The 27,885-nt window shown below is 34.3% G+C and overlaps 4 protein-coding genes across 8 annotated transcripts; 3 read left to right on the top strand and 1 right to left on the bottom strand.

The window, feature by feature from the left end:
• The first annotated feature begins 858 nt into the window (after positions 1–858).
• LOC109167636 (serine/threonine-protein kinase SAPK1-like) lies at positions 859–3,275 on the top strand. The gene is made up of 9 exons (XM_019316702.1): positions 859–1,270; positions 1,356–1,430; positions 1,658–1,759; positions 1,858–1,911; positions 1,989–2,081; positions 2,271–2,363; positions 2,494–2,598; positions 2,690–2,788; positions 2,857–3,275. Exons 1-9 carry the CDS (start codon positions 1,151–1,153, stop codon positions 3,160–3,162), a joined length of 1,047 nt encoding a protein of 348 aa, XP_019172247.1. The 5' UTR covers positions 859–1,150; the 3' UTR covers positions 3,163–3,275.
• Positions 3,276–8,705: 5,430 nt separating this feature from the next.
• On the top strand, positions 8,706–16,714 carry LOC109167634 (tRNA (cytosine(34)-C(5))-methyltransferase-like). 2 transcript variants are annotated; one of them, XM_019316699.1, is made up of 15 exons: positions 8,706–9,024; positions 9,105–9,193; positions 9,757–9,823; positions 9,950–10,065; positions 10,477–10,543; positions 10,727–10,775; positions 10,995–11,080; positions 11,261–11,526; positions 11,604–11,659; positions 12,194–12,279; positions 12,868–12,960; positions 14,292–14,619; positions 15,082–15,641; positions 16,027–16,261; positions 16,345–16,714. In XM_019316699.1, the coding sequence occupies exons 1-15, from the start codon at positions 8,812–8,814 to the stop codon at positions 16,554–16,556; spliced, it is 2,523 nt and encodes an 840-aa protein (XP_019172244.1). In that variant the 5' UTR covers positions 8,706–8,811; the 3' UTR covers positions 16,557–16,714. The 2 variants fall into 2 exon arrangements, with proteins under 2 accessions (XP_019172244.1, XP_019172245.1); XM_019316700.1 differs by lacking the exons at positions 8,706–9,024; positions 9,105–9,193 and adding an exon at positions 9,527–9,583.
• A 559-nt stretch (positions 16,715–17,273) lies between these two features.
• On the bottom strand, positions 17,274–27,209 carry LOC109167646 (ras-related protein Rab11D). 3 transcript variants are annotated; one of them, XM_019316712.1, is made up of 3 exons: positions 27,196–27,209; positions 18,639–18,884; positions 17,274–18,028 (listed from the first exon to the last, which is right to left on the bottom strand). In XM_019316712.1, the coding sequence occupies exons 2-3, from the start codon at positions 18,872–18,874 to the stop codon at positions 17,581–17,583; spliced, it is 684 nt and encodes a 227-aa protein (XP_019172257.1). In that variant the 5' UTR covers positions 18,875–18,884; positions 27,196–27,209; the 3' UTR covers positions 17,274–17,580. The 3 variants fall into 3 exon arrangements, with proteins under 3 accessions (XP_019172257.1, XP_019172256.1, XP_019172255.1); XM_019316711.1 differs by lacking the exon at positions 27,196–27,209 and adding an exon at positions 24,661–24,674 and having other exon boundaries at positions 18,639–18,911; XM_019316710.1 differs by lacking the exon at positions 27,196–27,209 and having other exon boundaries at positions 18,639–19,047.
• On the top strand, positions 24,780–26,962 carry LOC109167649 (polyadenylate-binding protein 3-like). 2 transcript variants are annotated; one of them, XM_019316715.1, is made up of 5 exons: positions 24,780–24,903; positions 25,340–25,422; positions 26,025–26,216; positions 26,420–26,547; positions 26,775–26,962. In XM_019316715.1, the coding sequence occupies exons 1-5, from the start codon at positions 24,858–24,860 to the stop codon at positions 26,803–26,805; spliced, it is 480 nt and encodes a 159-aa protein (XP_019172260.1). In that variant the 5' UTR covers positions 24,780–24,857; the 3' UTR covers positions 26,806–26,962. The 2 variants fall into 2 exon arrangements, with proteins under 2 accessions (XP_019172260.1, XP_019172261.1); XM_019316716.1 differs by having other exon boundaries at positions 25,355–25,422.
• Positions 27,210–27,885: the final 676 nt, after the last annotated feature.

A 27,885-nucleotide genomic window follows, 5' to 3' on the forward strand; every position in this document is an offset into this window, starting at 1 on the left:
CAAACAGTTAATAATAGTCAAATAAACTAAAATTGACCAAATGGGCCTATAACTAATTTGAAATCAAATTATGGTGTTGTTTTTTAAAACTTTATTCGTGACTTTTTAAAAACGTTTTGTTTCCTTCATCAAGTAGGAATATAAAACTTTATCTTAACAGGAACTAAGGTTTTCTTTTACTTTGTTTATAGATTGGTGTTTGATGAAATACTATTTTAATTACCTGACCACGAACGAAATCTCCAAGAAAACAAGTTTGTCCCCAACAAACAATTAACAAAAGACGCAAATGGATACAACAGGGAGACCACTTTTTTTTTTTTTTTTTTTTAATAATTATAATTAGGTCTCCCAACTTATATTTCCATTAATACTAATATTAAGCTCTCAGACCCCGTCTAAGTGAAGAGGAGATAAATTACGAGTAGCCTTGACAGTCCTCATGCTTTAACCCTTTGCTTGCACACTTTACACAAAGAGTTTTCATCACTTTTGATCGGTTAAGACATATTGGCGTGGTCGACCAATGAGCTAGCCCTAGGTTTTTTTTTTTTTTTTTTCTTCTCCCAAAATGTTAAATCCCCAACCCGACAAAGTATTTGAGAGGATGTAAATCACGGTGACTCAATGGGTTCAGCGAACAAAGCTAAATGCCAGTGTGCACAAGGAATCTGCCCACTTTAAACATAATTTCCACACTGTCGCCGCCGAGGTTAGAACTTTGGTCTCTTCTCCCATAATTTTTTTATTTTCTTGTTTTGTGCAATTAAATGCACGTACTGTTGGTGCATCAACTTGCTTCGATATGCGGAAAATTCTAACCAGTATCTAAACGCCACGTGTCCACCTGCTTTCATTCTCATACTAGTTGGTCCAATTCTTTAAATTCTCCTAAAATCTCTACTCTGCATTTCTGTTGATGTGTGTGCATATCTTCCCTGCTTGCAAGAGTCAGCTCTTCCTTTCATGGCTGTTTGAGATTTCCCACAAAAAAAAAAAAAAAGATTAAGATAATATTCCACCTCGATATACGCTACAAATATGAGATGAATATATATAGGTGTTTGTGTGTGTAAATATATATATAAGTGGCATGCATGGTTGTGTGTAAGTATTGAAGAAGCTGATCGATCAGTAGAAGAAGCTAAGAATGGAAAGGTTTGAGATTCTTAAGGACATTGGTTCTGGGAATTTTGGTGTGGCTAAGCTGGTGAAGGATAAATGGAGTGGTGAGCTTTTTGCTGTCAAGTATATTGAGAGAGGCCAGAAGGTATATATATATTTTTCATTTCTTGCTTCAAATAATCCCTCTCTTTCTTGATCTTCTGTTGTGGTTATATAATATATATATGCAGATTGATGAACATGTTCAGAGGGAAATCATGAACCATAGATCCTTGAAGCATCCAAACATCATTAGATTCAAAGAGGTAATAATATCACAGATGAGCAGTAGTTTATAACAAAATTGGTGTTTTTTGCTTTTGCTGAGGTTTTCTGGCGAATTGATATGATGGAATAATTAAGGTAGCAGTTGAGGTTGGAAAGCAGACAATTAAGTTTCTTAGATTACAGTCCTGTATTGCTGGATGTGGTTATATATAGCTTGATCGATCGATCTTGGTTTTTGAAGATCATTTGTTATATATGTTTGCAGGTGTTTCTGACACCAACTCATCTGGCCATAGTTATGGAGTACGCCTCGGGCGGGGAGCTTTTCGAACGAATTTGCAATGCTGGTAGATTCAGTGAAGACGAGGTGCCCACCCGCAACTCTTTGGAAGTGAATAATCGAAAATTGAGAATTATCTTCTTTGTTTTAACTGATGTTCTCTGTAATGTTGTTGACTTGTGCAGGCAAGATTCTTCTTTCAACAACTGATATCAGGAGTCAGTTACTGCCATTCCATGGTACTAAATTAAAGCCTTTATTCATAGACTGTTGTATATATCTTGTGATAATGATTTGGGAAATTTCTTGAGTGCAGCAAATTTGCCACAGAGATCTCAAGCTGGAAAACACACTTTTGGATGGAAGCTCGACGCCCCGTCTCAAAATCTGCGATTTCGGCTATTCCAAGGCAATGAACTTACCAAGAGTTGTTAGCTAGGATCATAGGCTTACTATAGCTAGCTTGTAGCTCGTTTTTTACCACATTTTCGAAAGGCAGAGTGCTGGACTTAATTGACCCTTCACCGGCCTCTGCCGAAGTAAATTTGAGTTTTGTTTCCATTTTAGTTACTGACTTAGTGCAGTTTCCATTCTTCAGTCTGCAGTTTTGCATTCCCAGCCTAAATCCACAGTTGGAACGCCAGCATACATTGCGCCAGAAGTCTTCTCAAGAAAAGAGTATGATGGCAAGGTATGATATATGAATGATTGGTTAATTAGTTGATAATTTGATATGGTTAAACAAATACGGAGTAGTTAATTAATTATTGCCCAGAATTGAATTCATGGTCTGTATGTTTTTGTTTTTGTTTATTGAAAAGGTTGCAGATGTTTGGTCTTGTGGGGTTACACTATATGTGATGCTGGTTGGTGCTTATCCGTTTGAAGACCCTGACGATCCAAGAAATTTCAAGAAAACAATTACTGTATGTGTTAGCCGGTCCAAACTTATCTTCTTTGGTTGATTTAATTAATGTTGTTTTTTTAATGTTTTTGTTTTGTGTTATTTTGTTGCAGAGGATTCTGAGCGTGCAGTATTCTATCCCATACTACGTCCGAATCTCCAAGGACTGCAAGCATCTTTTATCCCAGATTTTCGTGGCAGATCCTGACAAGGTTAAATTTCAATCTAAAAATATAGTAAAAATCTCAACAAACTAATCTCTAACGGTAATTTCGGACAGAGAATAAGTATCGAGGAGATTAAGAAGCACCCATGGTTTCTGAAGAACTTGCCGGAGGAATTCAAGGAGGCGGAGGCGGAGGGGGACAGCGGCGGCGGCGAAGCAAACGACGGGAATGAAGCGTGGCAGAGCGTTGAAGAAGTGGTGGCCATAGTACAAGAGGCGCGCAAGGGTGGTGGTGCGGTGGCGGACGGCGGCGGCGGGGTATTGGGTGATGGCAGCATGGATGATCTTGATGATTTAGACACCGAAGGTGAAGAAGATTATGATATAGAGACAAGTGGGGACTTTGTATGTGCATTATGAACTGTTCTACTTTCTGCGTTGTCAGTGGAAGATTTGTTTGGTGACATTGTTGTATGTATGGTGTTGTTTGGTAATATAGTTAGCTTATTAGTTAATTTTGATTTGTTTGATCACTATTAATTGTTTCACTTGATTAAATAGTCTATACGAGTGTTTGATTAATTAGTTTTTTTTGTAACAATTTATTATTCCAAAACGCTAAAATTTAAAAAGATACCTAAAATAATTTTTGAAAAAGTCATTTTACATTTAATAAACTAGTCAGACCCACTAACTGTTTTCTTTATGGCGAGGACTCATATTGTGATTTTTATATAGATTATGGTTGATAGGATATATATCCCGACACTGACCACCTGTATATCCATGGACTCGTTTATAGTCAAGTTAAGATCAAGCGGTTCAGGACCCGATCTGCGGGTCAAAGTCGAAGGTGACGGGTCAAACCCGCCACCGTGCGTATAAAAGGGCTCATAGCCCTCCAAATGGGGGAGGGCTGCGCTCCTCCACTCTCTACACTTCCTACTCTCTCTCTCTCTAAGTTATGCTTTTCCCCCTTCCGTCTACAAGAACAAGAACATTCATGAATTAATAAAAGAGTCCTATTTACTCTTCTCTGTTTATTCATTCATATACACTCTACGAGTACAACAGACAACCGGGAATAAATACTATCAATGGTATATAACCAAGGTTTTCATTGTCGGACACAGTTCACTCATTGAATTGTAGGCATGACTATTCTATTTCTAAAGTAAAGGATCGAACCATTGACCTTTGATTAAGAATGGATGAGTCTGGGGGCCCTTAGAGTTGAGAATTCAGCTTTTTAGGATAAGAATGAATGTGTCCCTTCCACTAAATCACACCCTCCAAGTTAAGTTATTGGCAAAATTATCACATATGGAGAAAAAAAAAAAAAAAAAAAAACCAGAAATTGCAGCCAATTAGCAGTAGTAGAAGAACTTTGACTGTCTCTCTCCTCTCACCTTTTTCATTGGCATATGTAAAAACCTGACAAAAAATTCAAATTTTTTTTAATTGGATGCTCTAAAATAAAATGTTACCAATATATATAATATACGGAGTATGTGAAATGCATAAAGAACTATTCTTGGAAAACATCCAATTGTTGACACCTTTGTTGGCAAGATCTGATTTCTTAGGCTTCTGTGTTGATGCTGATACTCTATAATATAGCACAAGTCACATCTTTGCCATGGTAAGGATTTGTAGTTGGTGAAACAATATTATAATAGTTAGTTTATAATATTTTTTAAAATTTTATATAAATTTTGTTGGAATTAATAAAATATGAACTTACTTATCCTGCACTGTACGATTAATTAGTCAAGATCAGACAAGGGACCTGTTTGGTAAATGACGAATCCACCATTTTAAAATTTTGACCAATAAATTAATGTTAGGTAAAATGACGGTTTGGAGCAGCGATTTGCTCCAAGCCGCCAATTTTGCAAACGCTGCATTTTGCAACGTTTGCAATTGGTGTTTTGGGGAATGAAATTTTTTTCCTCAAAACGCCACCAACATTTATATTAAAAATAAATAAAATTGCAAGGAGCTTAAAAGGCTCCTTGGTTAAGCAACGGCTAACACAACTAGGATTGTGCTCATTGAATAGTCATGTTTATCTGTAGAAGCAGCACGTGTCAAGTAACATATGCCTCAATAATACACTCCAAATTGTGGTCTTGATCCTGATAAATATAATAAGCGATATACATGAGTAGTACCTCCATTGCTTGTTAGATGCTAAACTCTCGTTGATTTAGACCATGTGACAAATTAAGTATAAATAAGGGAATCAATACAATGAAAAAGAAATTTCTCATACTACTCAATATTTATTTATGATGTATTTTTCTATTTTTGTTTCAACAAAAACACATAAAAATTTTATAGTCATCAATTTGTTCATTAATATAAAGAAAGTGACTTTTTCCATCGTATTATTAAGATTTCAGAAACAAACAATATTGTTATAAATAATGTTTGTATGATTGCATTGTAGATTTTCTCCTATATATTTATTTAGCTCATTTAGTATGACGATAGTGAAGATTGATAAGGATTGCAAGAGAAATGGTCCGTTGACCTCAACCTCACCATGCCCAGTGATGTAGACTTGAACCATTATGATCCAGTAAACAAAATAAAGTAATCCATCACCATAAACTTATATATCCTCATTAATGAAGAAATAATATATATTCATTTTTTGTTTGTTTTGTTTTTTAAAATATATGTGCTGATGCATTCAGACACAGTGGTCATCGTCCTCATTGAATAGACAAAAATAATAAGATTTTTTTATTTTTACTAAGAAAAAGAAAATGAGTAAGAGACATGTCATATCTGATTAGGGATAATTTATTATGTTAAATGTTACGGTGGAAGCCCTAAATGTCTTGTTAGGATTAGTTTATTATGTTAAGTTTTAATGTGGAATTGTGAAAGTCATAAATTTCTGTACATGATTTCTCAAATTAATATTATAGTGTATGATGAACTTTGAAAGTTCTGAACTTCTGATTTATGAATTATGAAAATGAAAAAAAAAATGTTAATGGAATTATGGAACCTTAATTTGGTGATTTGGCATGTGTGGATGTCCAAAATGTTGATTTACTTAAAAACTTAATTGTGTCATATATGTATGTGCCTGTGTGTTATGAATCTAACCAAACTGACACTGACTTGATCTTAGTTTTCCTACTGAATTCTAATACCCGTGCCTAAAGATGGAAAGTATTAGCTTGTTTAATTTGGTCAACCTCCTATAGTATCTACTATCTAGTGAGGAACCTTCTGGGGTGGAAGTTGTAGCTGTGGAGAAAAATTAATCTCAGCAGCAGACTATGCCTCCTCCTAAATTTGTTCCTACAAAGAAAAGAAATGAGGTTGAATCTAAGTCCAAAGTATGAGATCATTTTGAGAAGATCAAAGACAATGATGGTATGGTTATTAAAGCAAAGTGTATTTATTGTGCAAAAATATTTGCTTGTGAGTCAAAAAAAGCATGACACATTTTCTTAAGGCATCAAATGCTTAACTGTCTAAAGAATCCTTACTCCAAAAATGTTAGACAATCACTTCTTTCGTTTCTGCCTGTGGCTACTCCTACTGCAACTGATAATGGACTTAATGAAGGGATTTTAAGTACTTGAGTGTTTAATCAAGAAGCAATTAGGAGGGCCCTAGCATAAATGATGATCATTAATGAGCTCTCTTTCAAATTTGTAGAGGGGCAGGGGTTTAGGAAATTTATTGTTATTACTTGTTTTAGATTTAAAATCCCATATAGATGGACTATAAGTATGGTTATTTATCAGATTTTTTTTATGATGCATGAGAGGTTAAATATGAAGAAACTGTTTAGAACATGTTGGCAAAGAGTTAGTATTACAACTGATACTTGGATTTCTTTCCAAAGGATAAATTATATATGCATAACTGCACATTTTATTGATGACCAGTGGAAGCTACACACAAAGATTATTTCTTTTGTCCCTATCACCTCACATAGGGGGAATATATTGTTAAAGCCTTGAAAGTTGTTTGCTTGAGTGGAGGATAAAAAATGTATTCATGGTCACCTGTTGACAATGCATCAAGTAATGACACTACTATGGGTTTCTTCAAAAAAAAAAAAAAAAGTTATGTTGGGGGGAGAGGGGGGGAGGGGGGGGATCTCTTCTATGAAATGCAATTATGTGCACATGAGATGCATTTCACATATCTTAAATTTAGTTGTGCAAGATGATATGTTGCACTAAGAATAACTCAACTATTCAAGTAGTAATTTGCCCTCATTACTTGTCTTGAGTCTTGACATGAAAGTTCTGCCTATCTAGAAATTTGAAATTTAAAAATGAAATCTAAAATTGTTGTGTATCACTGTATTGTGACTTGTGAGTTGGTTACTTGGTGTCATTGGACAATTTGGTGACTGAAGTCACTTATGTAATTAAGTAATTTATATTTTGTAGTCTGTAATTATCTAGATGTTTAGCATTGTATTTTGTAGTTTGTAACTTATAACTTTGCAAGATGATGTTACTTGGTATTTTGTGTTTAAATTCTATAAAATGTAATTTATTATATTCGATTATTTGTGTTTGAAATTTCGAAAATTGAATGAACCGACCGAATCCGAATTTGAAAAAATCGAATAAAATAATTAACTGAAAACAGAACGAATTAAGGAAATGTAAATTTGAACAGTTCAAACCCGTCGGACACGGCAAATTATGTTGCGGGCCCGGGTCTACCTTGCAAGGTGGATCTGATTTATATTCACAATTTTCGAACTCTATATTCACAATTTTAGATCTCAATATACAAAATTATAAAACTCAATATTCACAATCGCAGAATTCAATATTCGCAATCGCAGAACTCAATATTCACAATCGCAGAACTCTATATTCACAATTTTAGATCTCAATATACAAAATTGCAGAACTCAATGTTTACAATTTTTTAACTTTATACTCACAATTTTTGAACTCTATATTCACAATTTTGTAACTCTATATTCATAATTTCATAACTCTATATTCACAATTAAAGAACTCTATATTCACAATTACAAAATTGAATATTCACTCGTTGAGTTGTTTTCAATAATTTTTTTTTTAAAAAAATAATTATTGGATGCGAAAACGGTGTCAGTAACAGTATCGTTATTTTTACATGAGCAAATTGCATCGTTTTGGACCTGGGTCCATGGCATAACTATTGGTCGAACGCACACCCCTGCTCGGTTGCTCCAGCAAATTATGTTGTGGAACCGTGCCACCTTGCAAGGTGGGCATAGTTCCACAACGGCGTCGTTTTCGTTGAAAACGACGCCGTTCTAATTTTTTTTAAAAATATTGTTTTTCACTTGCCGTTAACGGCGTTTCTTTCTTCGTAATCACACAGTTTAGAAATTATGAATCTACTATATTTAAATTATGGATCTACAATATAGAAATTATGAATCTACAGTATTAGGTTTGTGAACATGTGATAGAGCTATATGTTCATAATTTCATAAATATATGTTCGTAATTATAGAGCTATATGTTCATAATTTTCGAAGTTCACATTCTCAATTGGTGAACTCTGTATTCACAAATCACAAAATTATATGCTCATAATTTGATAACTATACAGTTTAGAAATTATGAATCTACAGTACAGATATTATGAATCTACAGTATAGAAATTATGAATCTACTGTATAGAAATTATGAATCTACGGTATAGATTTTATAAATCTACAATATAGAAATTATGAATCTACATTATAAAAATTATGAATATATAGTATAGAAACTATGGAGGATAACAGTGCCACAAACAACACCGTTACTTAACCACATGAAAATAATGTCGGGCCCTTAGAATTAGGATTCAACCTTATTGGAAGAATGAAAATGACGTCGTTTGGAACCGTCCGCACCTTGCACAGCATAATGATCCGGCTGCTCCCATTAAGGTAAAATGGGCTTGGGCCTAAATGTTTAAAGCTTGGGAGCCCGCCGTCCGCCGTTAATGAATCCCCCGGATCTCACTCCCTCCTTTCTGTTTCTGAAGGGAAGGCAGTTAAGCAAGCAGCAACCTCAAGAGTGAAGAGGAAGAATGGGAGGTGGAGGTCGATCTCGCACGCAGAGAAAACACTTCCGGCAGCCTAGAGATGACGTCTGGAAACGGCGAAAATTCGATTCTCAGCAACCGCCGGCGGCGGACAACTCTACCTCTGCGGATGATGATGCTAACGACAACTCCAACAATAGCAATCCCACCCGGGAGCCTTTCGCCACCCGTAATCCTTCGTTTGAAGAATATTACAAGGTAAATTGATACTCTGTCTGTGTACTCTTCTTTCTATAAGTGTGTATTTACATGAACTCGAGTTGGAATGTGATGTGTAGGAGCAAGGAATAGTGCCGCCGGAAGAGTGGGACACTTTTATGGATTATCTCCGGACTCCGCTCCCTGCTGCTTTCAGAATCAATTCCAGGTCTCTCTCTCATAATCAATCAGTGCATTATGCATTGTAGGATAATACACTCCGCACTTACATCTGAATTTTTATAGTGCTGAAATGTCGCTATATTGGATATTTGCACATTTTTTTGAACTATTTGCTCATTTTCTCTTATTTCTGGCATAATATCCTGAGAGATTAAGTATTCTAATTATTGGCCTACTGCCCTACTGTCCGCCCATTCATGTTTTGTGTGTGTGTGCATATATTGGAACCTGCTGTGCTTTCCAAATTCTAACACACATTATAACATATTCACATGGGATAATAAACCGGTTGTCATAAGTTATCCTCCAGATGATAAAAGAAGAAATAAACAGAGATCAATTTTTTCTACCTGTGAAGCTTGCACAAGGACACAAGGTTTAGGCTTTTTGAGCTTGTGGTTTATAGATCTTCAACATTCTTGAATTTCTAAAAACTGATACAATTTTTTAATTTACAGTATGATGTTTTGAGAGTTGAGCTAATTTCTGAAAATTAAGTTGCTATTTTTAATTGTATATTTGCTTTTTCTGTTCCATGTGACTTTACAGTAGCCAGTGCTACATGGATATTCGTTCAAAGTTGGAGGGTGATTTTATGAATTCTCTTCAGGCAGAGGTTTGTTATCCTCCCCCGAAATCACACATATATGAATCACATGATGTTCTGCATCAAATTTGAGGCTAATAGATCATAGTCCATATGTATATATCTAGCTATAAACTAAACCCAATCATTTCCCAGGGTGCAGATGGGAGTGAAGTAGAGGCAATCAAACCACTGCCCTGGTACCCTGAGAACCTTGCTTGGCATTCCAATTTTTCTCGGAAACAGTTGAGAAAGAACCAGACGCTTGAGAGGTAAATGATGCTTTTATTTTTGTGTATAGTAAAGAAGAGTAAGATTTCCCCCCAAGCTACAGCCCCTGAATCCTATTTTTTTTTGCCCTGCTCTTCCAAAAAAGAACCATTTTCATGAGCTACTTCTGAGTTACCACAGAAAGCATAGTCTAGATTAAGCTATCTATCTGTGTAATCTTCTTTGGTAACTTGCTTATATTATATTATATAATTATAAATAACTTTCCAATCTAAACCTTTTCTAGTGCTAGTAATGGTATAATCCCTTGAAACAACCTTTCTGAAAAGTGGAGGTCAAGGCCATGCAAAAACCTTGTGTATTAGGTTTGACATGTGTATGTAAATATATAATTCAAGTGTAAATAGATTAACTAATCACTTATTCATGGTTTTGATTAACAAAAATTCCAGGTTCCATGAGTTCTTGAAACTACAAAATGAAATTGGCAACATTACAAGACAGGAAGCTGTTAGCATGGTTGGCCAACTTTACTTTCCTGTCTATTTTGGAGTGTGCTCTTTACATTTAGACATTTAGTTGGAATATAGTCATGCCTTTTCTTTGCCATTTGAACTGACTTCAAAATTGAGGTTTACTAACTACTTGACTATCCATTAATGTACCGGAGTTGACTTTTATTTTCTAATTTCTTTGCTTCAGGTGCCTCCACTGTTCCTTGATGTACGTCCAGATCATTTTGTTCTTGATAGTAAGCTTCTTTCTATAAGTTTACCTTTGAGAAAGAGAAGTCCTTACTATAAGTGTTAAGGATATATGCCTAACATACATGTTTACTCTTTAGTCTACCAGGTGGACAACAATTATGAAAATGTCTATTCTCCTATCGAGTTTGTTCCTGATAAAATAGAAGCATTTCACACTGAATGGATCCCTCTGATTGATTTTGACTATTTCTTTACTAATGCAGTGTGTGCAGCTCCAGGTTCTAAAACATTTCAGTTACTTGAGATGATATACCACTCAGCAGAACAGGGTTTATTACCTAGTGGACTGGTACTCTCCTGTTCTCTCACTCTCTTCCTCCAGTTTCTGGGTCACCAAAATATATTATCATTTTGGCTACTCTGCAACTTTCTTTGTATTAGTGATATCCTAATCTTCTTTTTCTTGGATTGTAAGAATATTCTATCATTTGCAAATCTCTGTTAGATATCTTAATACTCCTCTTTATAGGTGATAGCAAATGATGTTGATGTGCAAAGGTGCAACCTTCTTATCCATCATACAAAGAGAATGTGCACTGCCAACTTAATAGTCACAAATCATGAAGCACAGCACTTCCCCAGTTGTCATTTGAATAGACACGATCCAAAAAGTTCTGAGATGGGGAATTCAGAGGATCCCCAAATCACTCAGCTACTATTTGATCGTGTTTTATGTGACGTTCCATGCAGTGGGGATGGTACTTTACGCAAGGCACCTGATATTTGGAGGAAATGGTAGTTATCTATTTATTATTGTAGCCTTTCTTGATCTTGTACTATATATATCTCATTATTTGCATTTTCCTTTGTAGGAATGGGGGAATGGCCAATGGTCTGTATGGTCTACAAGTTCAGATTGCGATGCGAGGTTTTTTCTACTGCTATATTTTGGTTTTATAGTTGACATGTCTTGTACTGTTTTAACTCACATATACCAATCCTCTCAGAGCTATTTGTTGCGACTTCTAAGAATGAATCAATTAACTTCCTTAAAAGAATAAAGTATATTTGTTTGCTCAAATTTTAACAACTCTATTTTTCTTGTGCCCTTCCCATGATGTTATCCCTTAAAGCCTTTAAGGGAAAAGCTAGGTGAACAGATTGTTTCTGCTGGAATGCATTACCTATATGGAATGCAGTTTCACAGGCAAACCATAATGGCATGGTTTGACTGCTGCAAAACCTTATTGATTAATTCCTTCATTTATATAAGAAGAGAACCTAAGCTGTTTTAGATGATGGTGGTAGGGAGATCCTGAGGATCAATAGAAGGTGCAAGTGATTTGAAAATGGCGTAAAGCCTGTGGTTGATAACTGTGTAGATTAAAAATGCTTTTCTTGCTACTTTCCCTTCTTTCCTATGCCTTAATTAATTGTATGGATGTTCATCCATGTATTTCAGGTTTGTCTTTGCTTAAAGTTGGTGGGCGGATGATTTATTCAACCTGCTCAATGAATCCTGTTGAGAATGAGGCTGTGGTTGCTGAGGTAATGTGGTTTAATAGGAAATGTTTCCACTTTACATTACTAAAAACGTTATTCACAGGCAATCCTTGATACGTTAGTGGGATTTAGATGGAAGAGGAAAGGGAATGATCAGGAAGATATTTGTGTTGATTTGAACTCGTCCATCTCTTACTCTGTAATGCATAGTTGTCTTCCTGGTCTCTTTGATTTGTGAGCAATTGTTATATGCAACGGAATCTGTCAATGGTATCCGAGAAAACTTTCTATAATGATGAGATACTGACCTCTCTCTGTTTTTGGCTCCGCCTTCAATTTTCTTTTTAAACTTAGGTCATCGATTTTAATTGTAAGGATGGCATACTGACCCATCTGTTTTTAGTTCAACAAGATAACCATCACAACTCTTGATTAAATTTATGCCATCAATTTTTTTATTTTTTTATTTTTATAATCATATACGGAGTAATTTATATCATTAAATTTTGTCTAGCTTTCATCATATTTAAGTTGCTTTTATTTACCTATCCTTTAACAGGTATTTCACTATCATGACAATTATTACAATCCAACTCAGCTTCACAACCAATCACAATTGTCTTCTTTCTCCAGGTTCTGCGTAGGTGCGGGCAGTCTGTTGAACTTCTTGATGTCTCCAATGAGCTTCCTCATCTTATTCGCCGGCCAGGTCTTAAAAGATGGAAGGTGTATGGCAAGCTTTTCTAGTGCTTATTAACACATAATCTTTGACATATTTTTCTTTCTTTTGTTCTTCTTCTGGGATCATTTGACTCTGCCTTTAACAAATTTTGCTCTAAGTTCTCCTGTAACTGTAAGTATGATTAAGGCATTTGGTTTATGAGTTCTGTATCCCACATCGGATATCAGATCTGATTCTGATTATCTCATTTGTTTGTGTACTCTTGCTACTCCACCATTGGATTTAAATCCTTTACTCTTTAGTAATGATAAAAGCCATTGCCCTTCCCCTCTCCTACTTTTGGACTTTGGAATAAAAAATAGAGAAGAAAAAGTTTTAAAAAAAAAAAAAAACATCTTCCATGCCTTTGTTGTGGAATTTGAATATATTTGTGTGCATATTTATTTATTTGGAATCCTGTTCTTGTTTACTACCAAAAAAGATATTTTTACTAAAATCCATTCTAAATACTAAGTTCTTGATTCCGATATTTAAACCAAATACCCCCTTAAATGTGTTCATACATAGTTTTCCATTTGGGGTTGTGTAGGATGGCTGCTAGAACCTTTCTGTAGAAAATTTTCCCCATGACAGAAGATCATGGGCTCTGTTACTGTCAGGCCCTAGTGAATCTGAGAAACAGAAGGGTTAGGCGTCAAATGTGATTACAAAGAAGCAATGCATGAATTTTTTTTTTTTTTTTTAAAAAAAAAAAAAAAAAAAAAAAAAACTAATAGCTTGCAGATTCAAAGCCCAAGAGAAGAGAATAAGAGGCATGCCATAACTAATATACGTGTATATATTATATATAAAGAATGATGCACATGTTTTCTATGTATGGATTACACACACACACACACATGTAATATGTTGGATAAAGTTTATTGCAACCCCACCTAGAATTTCTTTTTAGTAATCCAGTAAGGTAAGAGTAAGGTACTCATCTAGCTTGACAATATGCCTAGATCTCAGAGGACTTTTTCTTCCAATTGATTTTCCTCAATGTCTTTTACAAGTACACATTGACTCTGTCTATTTAAGTGGGTTGCAAAAGAAGTAATTTGGAATACCATACTGCTAGATAACTGTTAGCACATGATTGTGCTTGTGCTAAGATTAGAGGATACAATAGGGAAACAGACATCTTGCTAAGTTGCTAATATGAACTCTTCTTTTGACTGAATCCAGGGCAGCATGACAAATTTCCATGATCTGCACAGAGAAGGGGAGGGGGATAATTTTAATGCGGGACACTTTGTTATCATGCATAATACTCTTTGATTCATGTTTAGGTCACATTGCATGTGATCTGATAATCATTTAACTGAAATTGCAGGTTAAGGATAAAGGAGTGTGGTTGACTTCTTACAAAGATGTTCCTAAACATCGCAGAGCTGCAATTGTTCCTGGAATGTTTCCTTCTGGCAAGACCGAAGTAGATTCATCTATGAATGAAGTGACCACTACTGAATCGTGTGATAATGGTTGTAACCAGAATTTAAAAAATGTGGTACTGATGGCAGAAGAACATGCAACTTCCACTAACATCATGGAGGAGGAAGTCTCAACATTACCTTTAGAACACTGTATGAGAATAGTGCCTCATGATCAGAACACTGGAGCTTTTTTTATTGCTGTCTTTCACAAGCTTTCCCAATTGCCAGGCAAGTAAAATTTGTTTTGATCAGTTTTGATTGTAGAATATTTAGAGCGGTTTTCTGGGTTTGATGTTACATGGTGCCTTGGTGTTTGTCAGCTGCTGCATATGTATGTCAAAGTGACTACAGAGACTACCCAAAAAAACCAGTGCTTGCATTTTGAGTATAAAATTTCATTTGGTATAAGTATAGTGATTCTTTACTGCTTGGAGAGTTCTTTCAAAATAAACAAATAAATAGTGTGTCAACTTACAACATGCCTTCTGGATCTAAGGTTAATTCAGTAAATAGTGTATCATTGCTTTTATTTTTCCTGATCCTCAGCAACTAAGGATTGAAGGCTTGCTTGTAGTTTAGTCATGGCTATTAAGTGCTCGAAACTGGGATGTTTTTCCTCCAATTTCAGTGCTAGTTTTTAATCTCATTTGCATCACCATTAAATTGTTTACTTTCTCTTCATCCAAGCAGATAATCATAAAGAACTTGCTAGTCAGCCGGAGAAATTGAAATCCAGTGAATATATTCAAATAGAGAAGTCAACAGCTGAGATCAAAGAGGCTTCAAAAGGGTTGGAAGCAAAGTCGGCAGATACTGAAAGTGTTCAAATTCCTGAAGGGACAAAAGACACAGATATACTTGATAATGAAATAGATGACCCTACTTTTAATAATAAGTCTGGTAAAACATCTCAAGGAAATGAAGCTGATGATGTCCAACCTTCTACTTGTACTAGTGCTAGTCCAGATGCAGAGATGGTAGGAAGAAAACGGAAATTACAAATTCAGGGCAAGTGGAGAGGGGTTGACCCTGTTATCTTTTACAAGGATGATGAAGTTATAAATAAGATCAAGAATTTCTATGGTATTAAAGAATCTTTACCCTTTGATGGGCATCTCATTACAAGAAATAGTGACATGAACCATGTGAAGCGAATCTACTATATATCTAAGTCCGTGAAGAAGGTTCTTGAACTCAATTTTATAACTGGACAGCAGCTTAAGATAGCTTCAGTTGGTCTGAAGATTTCTGTAAGTTTTCCTTATATTAAACTTGCAGCAGTGTTTCTTCCCAGCTAATACTAGATTTTTTTTATTTTTTTATTTTTTTATTTTTTATTTTTTATTTTTTTTATTTCCACTCAGTAGTCAGTACTCTGGCCATTTAATGTCTCATGTTTTCTGGGAGGAAGGGCATTATTTGAAAAATAAAAAATAAAAAAAAATTGTATACTGGGCAGGAGGCACGCCAGTTTTACACCACTTTTCCTCACCCCACAAGGGGGAGAAAAGAAAAGAAATATGAGACAAATTTGAACTTGTGTTGTGTGTGTGAGAGAGATGCAACTTGTTTTTATCCTCGTATCAATTTTACATTCAATGCATTTTGTGATAAGTTTAGTTTACTTTTGTTCAGGAACGTCACACATCTAAAGACAGTGTTTCTGCACCATGTGCATTTCGCATAACATCCGAAGGGTTGCCATTGCTACTGCCACATATAACAAAACAAATTCTGTATGCGTCTCCCATAGACTTCAAGCATCTGCTGCAGTACAAAAGCATTAAATTCGCAGATTTCGTTAATGCTGACTTTGGAGAAAAGGCTTCAAACCTATTGTTGGGTTGCTGTGTGGTGGTTTTAGATAAAGGTTACATGTCGCCATGTATTGTAATAATCATCTTAGAATAATATAGTTTTGTGTTGGTTCTAAAGGTTGTTTGTTTCCTGCAGATAAGCAGGTGGCAATTGGGTGCTGGATAGGGAGGGCTAATATCTCTGTGATGGTCTCTGCACTTGACTGCCAAGAACTATTAGAAAGGATGCCTATGTACATGGAAGAAGATACAGCGTTGTCTTTGCATGAAAACAAACCATCAATTGTCAAGGAAAAAGATCAAGTAGGAGACAATACTGAAACTAAAGCAAATTCTGAAGTTCCTTAGCAAACTGGAACATAGTTTGGGCCATGTATTGTACCATATATACATTAAAATTTTGTAAGGTCTTACTATTTGTCCACGGGTTCTATTAGTGACGTAGTTTCAAGTACAAAGAACTACCATAAATTGTTTTTTTTTTTCCCTCATTTTCTCTGTTTCCATTGGATCTTGTATAATAAATGACTTTTTTACATGCTTATAGAGAACATAATAGGACAGCAGATTAACTTGTTAAAACATCCCTCCATCATGTCAGGATATTCAAGGGTAGCCTGCACCGGCTTAGCTGGTTCAATAGACAATATTTGGAGAAAGAGACTAAGGTCAATGTGGGGATTATGCCTAAAGTGAGTACATTCCTTGTGCGTACTAGCATTCAGTCATGTTTCAGAGTCATTGAGTTATTATGATTTACATCCTTTCGGTAATGTTGAGATTATGCTTAAAGTAAGTAGATTCCTTGTGTGTACTAGAATTTAGTCATGTTTACAGAGTCCTTGAGTTATCATAATTTACGTTATTCCAAATACCTTATCAATGTATGTTTCTCAATTGATGCAGATCATTTCTTCATTAATGCTTTTTGTGTTACCCATCTTACAGATTTTTTTTTTTTTTTTTTTTAAAGAAAGGTTGCAAAGAAGTGATAAACAGGATGAAAGCCACCTCCATGACATTCTATAATAAATAAGGATCCAAAATGAAAGAGAGACTGTGAACTAGTGGTAGCAAAAGCAATCTCATCTTGAATATAAAGGCAACAGATCCACAATATGAAGACATACCACAATGTACTAACATAATACTTGCTAGAAAGACTGGTAGAAACCCAATATGGTCACCCCGTGTAACAACTAGTTTATCCACTCTTCAAGAACATGTAACCATTTCTCCCCCCTCCCAAAAAACAGTAAAATGTAAAAAATTATAAGATATACAATCAAAATAAACCAGATATTAGAAGAATGGGTATCATCAGAATCTCACAGAACCTGCCGAACAAAAGAAGACGAATCATACAATCCCCTCAGGAACTACAGCACATAGACTTCTTTTGTGGGATGACTTGCCCAGGACCAGGCACAAGAATCTTCTTCCCGGTTAAAGATGCAGCGGCATTCCCATTCCCTTGATTCTCAGCAGCCGCCAGATTCTTCCTGTTCACAATGTTGAAGATCTCTGTTAGCACCGTGGTAAACGCTTCCTCCACGTTTTTAGCTTCCATGGCAGACGTCTCCAAGAAGAACAACCCTTCCTTCTGAGCAAACTCTTTAGCATCCTCAGTTGGAACATCCCGCCGGTCTTCCAGATCAGTTTTGTTCCCAATTAGCATTATCACTATGTTCTTATCAGCATGAGCACGCAGCTCTTCCAACCAACGAGGTATGTGATCAAAGGTTTGGCGTTTCGTTATATCGTACACTAACATCGCACCCACAGCTCCCCTGTAGTAGGCACTCGTAACAGCTCTATATCTGGTTAAAAATTAGGGCACCAAAACAACACAAATCAGTATTCAGCAGACTTGCTTATTAACACCATAGTATCTGTTCTATGCTTTATCGTTTTTAGCTTAAAGAATCAATGATAACAGAAGTGTGTTGAACATATAACCATTAATGTGCAATCCAACTATCAGCATTGGGTTTCAATTTGGTATTTAGAGCCAGGTCATGGGTTCGAATCTCTACGTAACCCGATAAGCGACTATAGTCCACGTGTTAAGCGACTATAGTCCACGTGTTGTTTGGAACCCACTGAGGGGACATGTTGAGTATATATACATTAATGTGCAAACTATCAGCTTAGACTTTTAGTTGAGATGAAACACATGCTTCAATTGTGTCATCACATCACATAATAGTTAGAGATCCAAGCATTCTATGATACGGATTTGTCATATTGTATACTATTATTTAAGTATTTGTGGTGCAATTACATGATTAAGTTTATTTCTAAGCAAAACGAGGCTCCCACAACTCTAAAGACAATTCACTATTATCATCTAGTATTTCTTATGATTGTAGATTTATATATGATATAAAAAGAGAAGATGAGAGAAGAGAATATATGTATATATAATACCGTTCTTGGCCGGCGGTGTCCCAGATCTGAGCTTTGACGGATTTGTGTTGGATGAGCATAGTCCGGGTTTGGAACTCCACCCCAATGGTAGCCTTTGAATCGAGGCTGAACTCGTTCCGGGCAAACCGAGCCAGTATCTGAGACTTCCCCACCGCCGAGTCTCCGATCAGCACCACCTTGAACACATAATCTATCTTCTGCCCCGCCGCATCACCATATCCTCCGCCACTCGCCATTCTTCTTTCTCTCTCTCTCTATATCTCTCTTCTCTTCCTCTATATATCTCTCCCCTTTTGTAGAAGCGTAGATTAAGAGTAGCAGTAGCAGCGTAGGCGTAGCTGAGGAGAGAAGAGTTGAAGAAACAGAGAAAGCCGTAGACGGTAGATCTTGACGATGGAAATGTCGTTTACTAGGCTCCCTCCTTATATTTACATTTTTTTACTGTAAAAAAAGAAAAAAAAAGAAAACTAAAAGAGCAATAATAAATTATGATGTGTTGCCAAGCACCTTGTGCTCAGATGGCATGTAGTGACCTCTCCCATGTGGGAAGTCATGAGATCGAGCCTCAGTGGAGGCGTTGTGCTTCATTAGGTTGAGAAAGTATATTTGAACAGATACTACAATGTAATAGAGTCAGTAGCATTCACAAAAAAAAAAAAAATTATTAGTACAATAATATTTTATCAAATTATTATGAAATATGAATCACTTTTAATTTGTACGGGGTTACATGTTTTTTTATGCATTTTTTAATAATATAATTTTATTGTCTGTCGGCGCTGAATTATTATTACATTTAAACCCTGGTTTTGTGAGTTTTCTTTCAACCATTACGGAAAATTGGTATTGAGTTACTGCAAAATAAATGTTAAAATAAGTGATCTCTCACTTGAACAATCAATTTACTGGTTAGACTTTTAGTATTCTAATTTATAATTCAAATTCTGCACTGTCACTTTTAATCGTGACTTCATGTTAGATAATGAATCACTACACTAAGCCTGGGGCAATTACATTTTTTTTTATTCTGTATTATAATTTGTCGTGCTTATTGAATTAACATTAGAGATGGTTATATTCAATTATTTTAAAATATTAGAATTGAGAGCGGACTCTAAATTGAATTAGATTAATTTTTTGCTATACATTTGTTACATGATTTAGTTATTTGATTAGTTCTTTAACTAAATACAATGATATTATTCAAAATTTAAAATTTTAGTGCTATTTTTTTTTACTAATCAAGTGTCAAAATCCTAATTTCCGCACTAAAATCATTAAAGCTTTTTGTTATGCTTAATATTTCTAGCTAAACTTTGACTTCCTTTAGAAGGTCGTGAATATTTATCATCGCTCACCTCACGTGTGTGGGCTGATACTTTTGATGGGCTCACTTCCCTTACGCCCTCTCCCCTCACGTGTGCGGGTCGATAATTTTTATGGGCTCCAAACAACACGGTGTGCCTTTTGATGGGCTCACTTCCCTTACGCCCCCTCCCCTTCACGTGTGCGGGCCGATACTTTTGATGAGCTCCCAGCAACATGTGGACCGTAGTCTTTTTTTTTTTTTATCTGGTGACACTGAGATTCTATCCCATATCAAATTGAAACATATGTTTCATTTCAACTAAAAGTCTAAGTTGATAGTTGAATTACATATTTATATTATATTATATGCTCAACGGGACTCATTTGTAAATCGTGCAAACAAAATTTAAATTTGTGAATTGCATATATCATTGTAGGGTGATAAGGAGAGAGTATATTTTTAAATAGAGAATCATAAACAAAAGAATAAAAATAAGAATTGAAAATTATTATATTAAAAAAAAAAAAACCAATATTCGTGAATCGAGGATTGATCAAGAATGTCTACTGTGGAAAGGACAAGAGCTTTAAATAAATTAATTAATAAATTAATTAATTGTGATGGGATTGAAGATAGAGACGAGAGTGGGGTTGAAACAGTCACGTTGCAATGATGACAGCTTAATGCAGCATTTAATCATTCATCATAAATCAATAAATCAATTCAGTTAAAAACATTGGGAGTAATTAATTATTAATTATTATTATAGGAAATTTGAAAAGGAAACATTTGATTGGGTGAACCGTTGTATCGCATTGGTCGATTCCGAGTTCCGACGTGGACAGAAGCGAATTTTTCTACGCCCGTATTTCTCGGGCGGCCTGCCTGCCTGTCTCCCTTGATACTTTGACCCATAAGAGATTTCTGTCGTCCAGAGCCCACGGCCCAACAGTTTTCCTTCTTACGGCCCATGGGCTCATACCACAACAATAAGGTTATATATTACTGAAATGGGCAAATTATTATGTGCATCTCGATCCACCTTGCAACTCACTGAAATGGCTTTATATTGGATCCTCAAAACTTGATTTCTTATTGAGTAATAATGAGTATTTGATGAGTTGTTATACCATGGATCCGCAAATTATTGTGTGGACCATGATTCACATAGTGTTGTATGGATCATAAAAGAAAGTACATTATTTGTGTACTCAATATATATTTAGTATTCAAATAATGTATTTTTCTTGAAAATAAAGTACAGTTTTAATATACTAAAAGTACATTATTTGTGTACTAAATGTACATTATTTTATAGTATTCAAAATATGGTCCACACAGCTTGTGTGGACCATGATTGCCATGGACCGGGGTCCACCTTGCAAGGTGGACCTTCGTCCTAAACGATGTATAAATTGTGTATTTTTAGTATTGGAATTGTGAACTTCTAGAATATAAACTGTGTTTCTAAGTCAAAACGCATACCAGTTGTAGAAGAGAATTTGTAAATACAATATACAGAGTCATCAAATCCTAATATGTTAATATTGTTTGATTGCAATATTTGAAAGAAACTTGTGAATACAAAATAAGGTAATCAATTACATATATGTTAACATTGTGTGTTTGTAGTATACAATTTGTGAATTTGTAAAAGGTAAATTGTGAACATTTAGTATGTAAATTATGAATATTTGGACTCAGGTCCACCTTGATCTTGCAAGGTGGACCCGGGTCTAAAGAATAATTTGCGGTATTTGGCCTTTCAAAATTGTAATATAATGAGTTCAAATACATAAAATAATATTTGTTGTGGGTTTAAGTATATTGTAACATGTAGTGTGATGACACCTCTATTATTATTTTAAATGAGTATAGAATAGATGCCATCTTATAAGAAATTATGAGTTAAAAAAAAAAAAAAAAAAAAAAAAAAAAAAAAGAGAGAGATCAGTATATGATAATATGTATGCCAATTATTTTTTTCTAAATTTAAAAACATATTTAATCATTTTTTATTGATTATCAATCTCGATCCTGTCATTCAGCTCCCACACTGCCATTAGTAAGAATGGTATGCCCATAACCTACTTAACTTTGTGGTTGGTCGCCTTTTCCAGCAAAGGAGAATGCCGCAAACCAATTAGTCGCCTCCTTCAGCCCATCTCCAATCGCCAGAGAAAGCAACCGAACGGGTCCTCCGCTTTCTACTGTATCTGTCGAGATAAAATTAAAAATATAATGCTTTTAAACTAAATGAAAAAGCCAAACACCTTGTGCTCAGATGACACCCGAGTTGGATTTCCATATAGGAGGTTATGAGTTTGAGCCTCGATGAAAGTATTATTGACTCTTTATATTTTAAAAAGTTGAGAAAATAATTATGAACGTATACTACATTATAATAGAGTCAATAACATAATATAATTTAAAGGCTCTCTCTTGATGAATCTGTGTCGCCGTAATACATGTAACATGTATTTTGCAGACAATACTCATATGCATGAAGTATTTTCTATCTTATACACGTGTCAGTTGTGACGTCCATCTTGACAAGAAAATAAATGGAGAAAACTTAAATCATATTTAATATACTGATTTTGAATTTAGTAGTAGTGTCAAATATTATAGCATATAAACTGGCCCATATATGTTAATCGTGTCAGTGTAAACTCATGTAAACCTAGCTCATACCTAGCTCATATTATTATCTAAAGATAGAATCATTTAAATTAAAAATTCACACACACACTCACTCTTTTTCTCTCTCTCTCTCTCTCTATATATATATATATATATATATAAGCAATAAGCTCTGTTTGGTAATGTCCCAAAATAAGCTCCTTGCTTAAAATAATAGTTTATTTTGAAATGTTTCAAAATAAGCTCTTAGTTTTTTTTTTTTTTCATTTTTATCCTTATTATTTTAAAGAAATGACATAATTTATCGTTCCCAATTAAATCTATTTTTTTCTTTTTCTTTATCCTCAACTTTCACCGCAAATATTATTATTATTATTATTATCATTATTATTATTATTATTATTATTATTACTAGTAATTCACCCGCGCGATGCACGGGAAAAAAATTATGCTATTATAAATATAAATAAAAAATAGAAAAACTCAAATATTTTAAATTATTTAATATAATAATATTTTTGAACTTACATTGGTCAAGTATTTATTATTTTTATAGAATACAAAATTACAATTAAAATTAAAATTAAAATTAAAATTAAAGTATAATTTTGTATGGTTAATATAATCTCCAATTATGTGCATATTCAAATAAACTTATAGAGAGAATTTACATATTTACATTGATTTATTCTTAATTGTATTTCATCTATATTATAATTTTCACAATACGAATAATAACTAAGATAATTACATTTGGAAAGCAAATTTCAAATTCTGTAAGTGTAAATTTAAACTCTAATTGAACACATTTTTTATATGATTATATAATATATAGCTATTTTATTTTTCAAAAGTATATTTTTTATATGATTATATAATATATAGCTATTTTATTTTTTAAATGTTGTGTGTTTTTTTTTTTTTTTTATAATAAAGGATGTTGTGGCATTAATTGTAATATTAATTATTTCCCAAACCATATAGCTTTATTATATAAAGGATTATTATTATTATTATTATTATTAGATTTGCAACAATATTATCACTTGATTATGAGATGCTAGATCATGATTATGCTAATAGTTTTATTTCAAAATGTTAAATTTTAATATGTAAACAAACTAATTTAAATTTTATGAAGATGTCATTTTTAGTCTTTTTACATTTATCAACTTATCAAAAAGCTAATTTCACCAAACACTTTCAATCATAATAGCTAGCTTAACAGCTCTTCAGTTTTCAGCTCCGAGCTTATAGCTTTTCAGCTAGGTTTGCGAAACAGAGCCAATTTGTAAAATTTTAGTCTAAAAATTATTGAGAAATTGCAGGCTTAGTTAAAAAATTTTGGTTGTTAGCGAGGAGGATGAAACTGAAAGTGGAATTGGAATTGGAATTGGGTGACTTTTAATTTCAATCATCATCGTACCACTGGTTGTGTTTAATTAATTAATTAATTACTCAATCTGTCTCATTTTATCTGTCATACTTACTATTTATTGGTCAAACCAACTCTTTTTTATTTGTTTATTTTCTTTAGTATTTTTTACTCATTTTTAAATTTGATTTTTTTTTTTGTGTTTAATAGTACTTTTAGTGTACTTTCTAAATATATAAATTTTGTATACTAACACTAAACTTAATATAATATTATAAAAAATTAAATTAAAAATAATTTCAGTCAAGGCTCGTTAACCGAACCAGACACATAAAATTAGACAGTGGGAGTATTTATTTATGTCATTAGTACTGTATGAGATGGAAAATACAATATTACCCATATTAAAATAGGGAGTTAAATTTTCGGACAAAAATTGAACGAAAAATGCACCGAAAGGACCAAATTTGCTAAGAAAGTCATAGTCGTGGATCAATTCTAAAAGTATTAAAAGTCATGGATCAAAGTTGTTACTAATACTATAGTTGTGGGACCAAAAGTGCAAAAAACTCGTAACAATTTGCATTGAGGAGAAGACTGCGGGCAAAAAGCAGCAAGAGCAGATGAGATATGGATAACGAAATATTCGGCGAAGTACGTAGTGCAAAGCCTGAAGCCGCTGAGGTATATAGTACTCTCTCTCTCTCTCTCTCTCTCTCTCTCTCTCTATTTCAGGAGCTGAGGTTTCGTGTATATATAAATGTGTGGGTGTGAAGATATATATATAGAGAGATGTATACGTATCCCTGAATTTTCTGTGATGGAATCGGTAGGAAATAGCGGAGATGAGGAAACGGTTGCAGCAGAAAGCGGCGGACATTCGTGAAATGCAATGGAGGCTACATTATTTGGAGATGACGTCATGGGTGCTTCTCAAGGTTTAGTTTCCCTGCCTTTCCCCCTACCTCAATTTTCTTTTCATTTCCATTTTTTTTTTTGTTTTCTTCATGAATTTGATCTTCGCTTCTCGTTCTTGCTTTGAAATCTCAGAATAGAATCTATTATTTGAATTTGTTTATGTTCTTATATATGGCTTTTAGGGATAGATACTGCTTGAGATTTACTGGTTTGATAATTATACTCTCTGATCTACAATTTATGGTGAAATAAAATTTATTACCTTGTCGGGATCGGAGTATTTTAAAGATTTTCTGATCTTCCTAGATAACAGGTTTTTTTTTTATGATAATCGATCTATATATGAGATCATATTTGATGATTCAATATATTTTCTTTTTTGAATTTATGTCGTTTATATATATTTCATATGTAGCAACTAATTTAATTACTTTTGGCATCTAATATACTTGATAGATCCTGATAAAGCAGGTGATACCCAGATGGGGAATTCCAAAGGCGCGGAGGAAGTTGAACCGCTTTCTGTATTTGTTGGAAATGTAAGAATAATCCACCCCCATTCACAACCCATCCATCATCTATATATATATTTTGCATTTCTCTCTCTCTCTCTCTCTCTCTCTCTCTCTATATATATATATATATATATATATATATATATATATATATATATACACTGCATGCCAAGTACCATGGCATGTAGTGACATTTTTCATTTGCTTCATTAGGTTGAGAAAGTATGTTTGAACAGATACTACAATGTAATAGAGTCAGTAGCATTCAAAAAAAATGACAAATTTCCATTGCCACTAGTTGATAAATCACGAGGACGAGTGTTTGATGCTTGCAGGTGTAATTCCAACACTGCAATTGTTAGAGTTTGATCCTGGCCCACCACATGATACTAGATACAACCTATTACTTTAAAATATTAATAAATTAACACCACCCATATATGATGTTAGTTCATATGCATTGATCAATTTACACTATTAATGATGCAAACTGATGTTACTATATTAATTAATTTCTTTGTTTGGAACATATAATAATGGGTGTTTTGATGTATTTTCTATAATAATTCATTATTGCGTTTAATTTGTTGTAGGTGCATTAATGTTATATTATTATATTAGTGCAGGTTGACTATGCATGCACAGTTGATGAAGTGCACCAGCATTTCGAGGGATGTGGAACTGTGAACCGAGTGACCATTCTGAGTGACAAGTATGGGCAGCCCAAGGGTTTTGCGTATGTGGAGTTTGTGGATGAAGAAGCTGTTCAGGAGGCTCTGAGCCTAAATGAATCTCAACTGCATGGCCGCAAACTCAAGGTTAAAACCCTATCTTTAAAGATTCAATGGAGATTCATTAGGGAAACTTTCGATAAACTCTCATATGTCAGGAAATAACCCATTTTAAGTTACTTAAATTAAACTTGTAACCTTGTGACTACTAAATCGAACCGTCTTACGGAAATGCACATCTCTTAGAATTAGAATGCTGGTGTGTTTACTGTAGTATTAATATATTGCAGGTTATGCGGAAGAGGAAAAACGTGCCTGGAATGAAACAGCGTCGTCCAAGGAACTTTAACCCCTATGTGGCGTATGGGTATGAGCCTAGCGTCCCACCTTACTTCTACTCTCCCTATGGGGTATATGGGTGAGTTTCTCTACCTTTATCATCACTCAATACTCACCCAAATGGGTAACTCGAGTGGCAAATGAGCTTCTTTGTAAGGACGATCACTCTACACATATGACAATTCCCCTCAGGCCAGGTCACCGACTGTGTTTCTCTGAGCAAACAGGCATTAGTCGGGCGTCCCACCTAGATACTTTTAGTCTCACCTATAATATTTACTCACTTAACTTATATATATTGAGCAGGCATTTTCCAAGGTTTCGGAAGCCACAGTGATGGGCGGGGATAAAGAAGAATAGCGGCGGCGGGTGCAAGTATGTAGTGAAACCAAACCAGGCGAGCAGCGCATATGCATGCAGCTAGCAGCACCACCAATATTTGTAGTTGTTGATGTGTGCATTGAAATTAGCTTGGGAATAAATCATGTATGTGTTTTTAGCATGACATTAATTAATTGGTTTCAGAACTATATATATATATATGATTTGCTTTAACATTTCACTTTGCAGTAAACATGCATTTTCATTTCAAGAATATATATATACTGGTTGAAATCTGGACATAGCTTCAGTTTTTGTGCGGCCAGTGTGTATTGCACCATTAGAGATGCATAAATGCATCATATAGTGTTCAAAAATCTATTATAATAGAATGTACTAAATTCACCACCCACCAAAAATATACACTACACCTAAACTTGTTATTTTTGTGCACCAAAATCCATGAACCAATTATTGACTTGTAATAGCCGATCATTATGGTTGTAGCGATTTTACAACGACTAAAACTAGCTACCAACAAACAGTTGTTGGTCACCTTAATTTGTTATTGAAGAAGGCAACCAGCCGTGGTCACCTCCTTTAATTTGGAGAAATAAAGCCTCCTTTAATTTGGAGAAAAAAAAAGCGAGCGGTGATCATTCATCATTCACTGATTTTACTCGCCCAAAGCTTAATAGAATAACCCAAGCTTACTAGAATAACCCTACTGAGTAGCTTGATCTATTTAATTGCAACTTTTAAAAAAGTTTAGATGTCTAATTAACTTTTCATATAAAGTTTATGGGTCTATATGACTCTTTTCTTATTTTAAAAATTTTAGTTATAGGTTAATTCGATTCTAATTAAAGTGTTGGTTAACCTCCCCCCTTTCTCTCTCTCTCTCTCTCTCTATATATATATATATATATATATATATATATATATATATATATATAATCAGGTTTTAAAAAAAATACGGTGACATTTTTGTAATTATTATAAACTTTACTATGCAAACTTGAACACTTACATATTCAATCTTTAACAACTAAATATACAAACTTGGTAAATTTTATAAATTTAACGAAAAAGCTAA

The sequence above is a fragment of the Ipomoea nil genome, unplaced genomic scaffold (genome assembly GCF_001879475.1).
Source record: "Ipomoea nil cultivar Tokyo-kokei standard unplaced genomic scaffold, Asagao_1.1 scaffold3169, whole genome shotgun sequence".
NCBI classification, from domain to species: domain Eukaryota; kingdom Viridiplantae; phylum Streptophyta; class Magnoliopsida; order Solanales; family Convolvulaceae; genus Ipomoea; species Ipomoea nil.

Bases quoted from the DNA above. Each gene is read 5' to 3' on its own strand.
- LOC109167646 (XM_019316712.1), bottom strand. From the start codon at position 18,874: ATGGCGAGTGGCGGAGGATATGGTGATGCGGCGGGGCAGAAGATAGAT. The intron at 18,029-18,638 runs GTATTATATATA...ATTTTTAACCAG, and splicing joins GACACCGCCGGCCAAGAACG to ATATAGAGCTGTTACGAGTG.
- LOC109167636 (XM_019316702.1), top strand. From the start codon at position 1,151: ATGGAAAGGTTTGAGATTCTTAAGGACATTGGTTCTGGGAATTTTGGT. The intron at 1,431-1,657 runs GTAATAATATCA...ATATGTTTGCAG, and splicing joins ACATCATTAGATTCAAAGAG to GTGTTTCTGACACCAACTCA. The intron at 1,760-1,857 runs GTGCCCACCCGC...TGACTTGTGCAG, and splicing joins GTAGATTCAGTGAAGACGAG to GCAAGATTCTTCTTTCAACA.
- LOC109167634 (XM_019316699.1), top strand. From the start codon at position 8,812: ATGGGAGGTGGAGGTCGATCTCGCACGCAGAGAAAACACTTCCGGCAG. The intron at 11,660-12,193 runs GTTTTTTCTACT...CATGTATTTCAG, and splicing joins AGTTCAGATTGCGATGCGAG to GTTTGTCTTTGCTTAAAGTT. The intron at 15,642-16,026 runs GTAAGTTTTCCT...ACTTTTGTTCAG, and splicing joins CAGTTGGTCTGAAGATTTCT to GAACGTCACACATCTAAAGA.
- LOC109167649 (XM_019316715.1), top strand. From the start codon at position 24,858: ATGGAGGCTACATTATTTGGAGATGACGTCATGGGTGCTTCTCAAG. The intron at 25,423-26,024 runs GTAAGAATAATC...ATATTAGTGCAG, and splicing joins TTTCTGTATTTGTTGGAAAT to GTTGACTATGCATGCACAGT. The intron at 26,217-26,419 runs GTTAAAACCCTA...AATATATTGCAG, and splicing joins TGCATGGCCGCAAACTCAAG to GTTATGCGGAAGAGGAAAAA.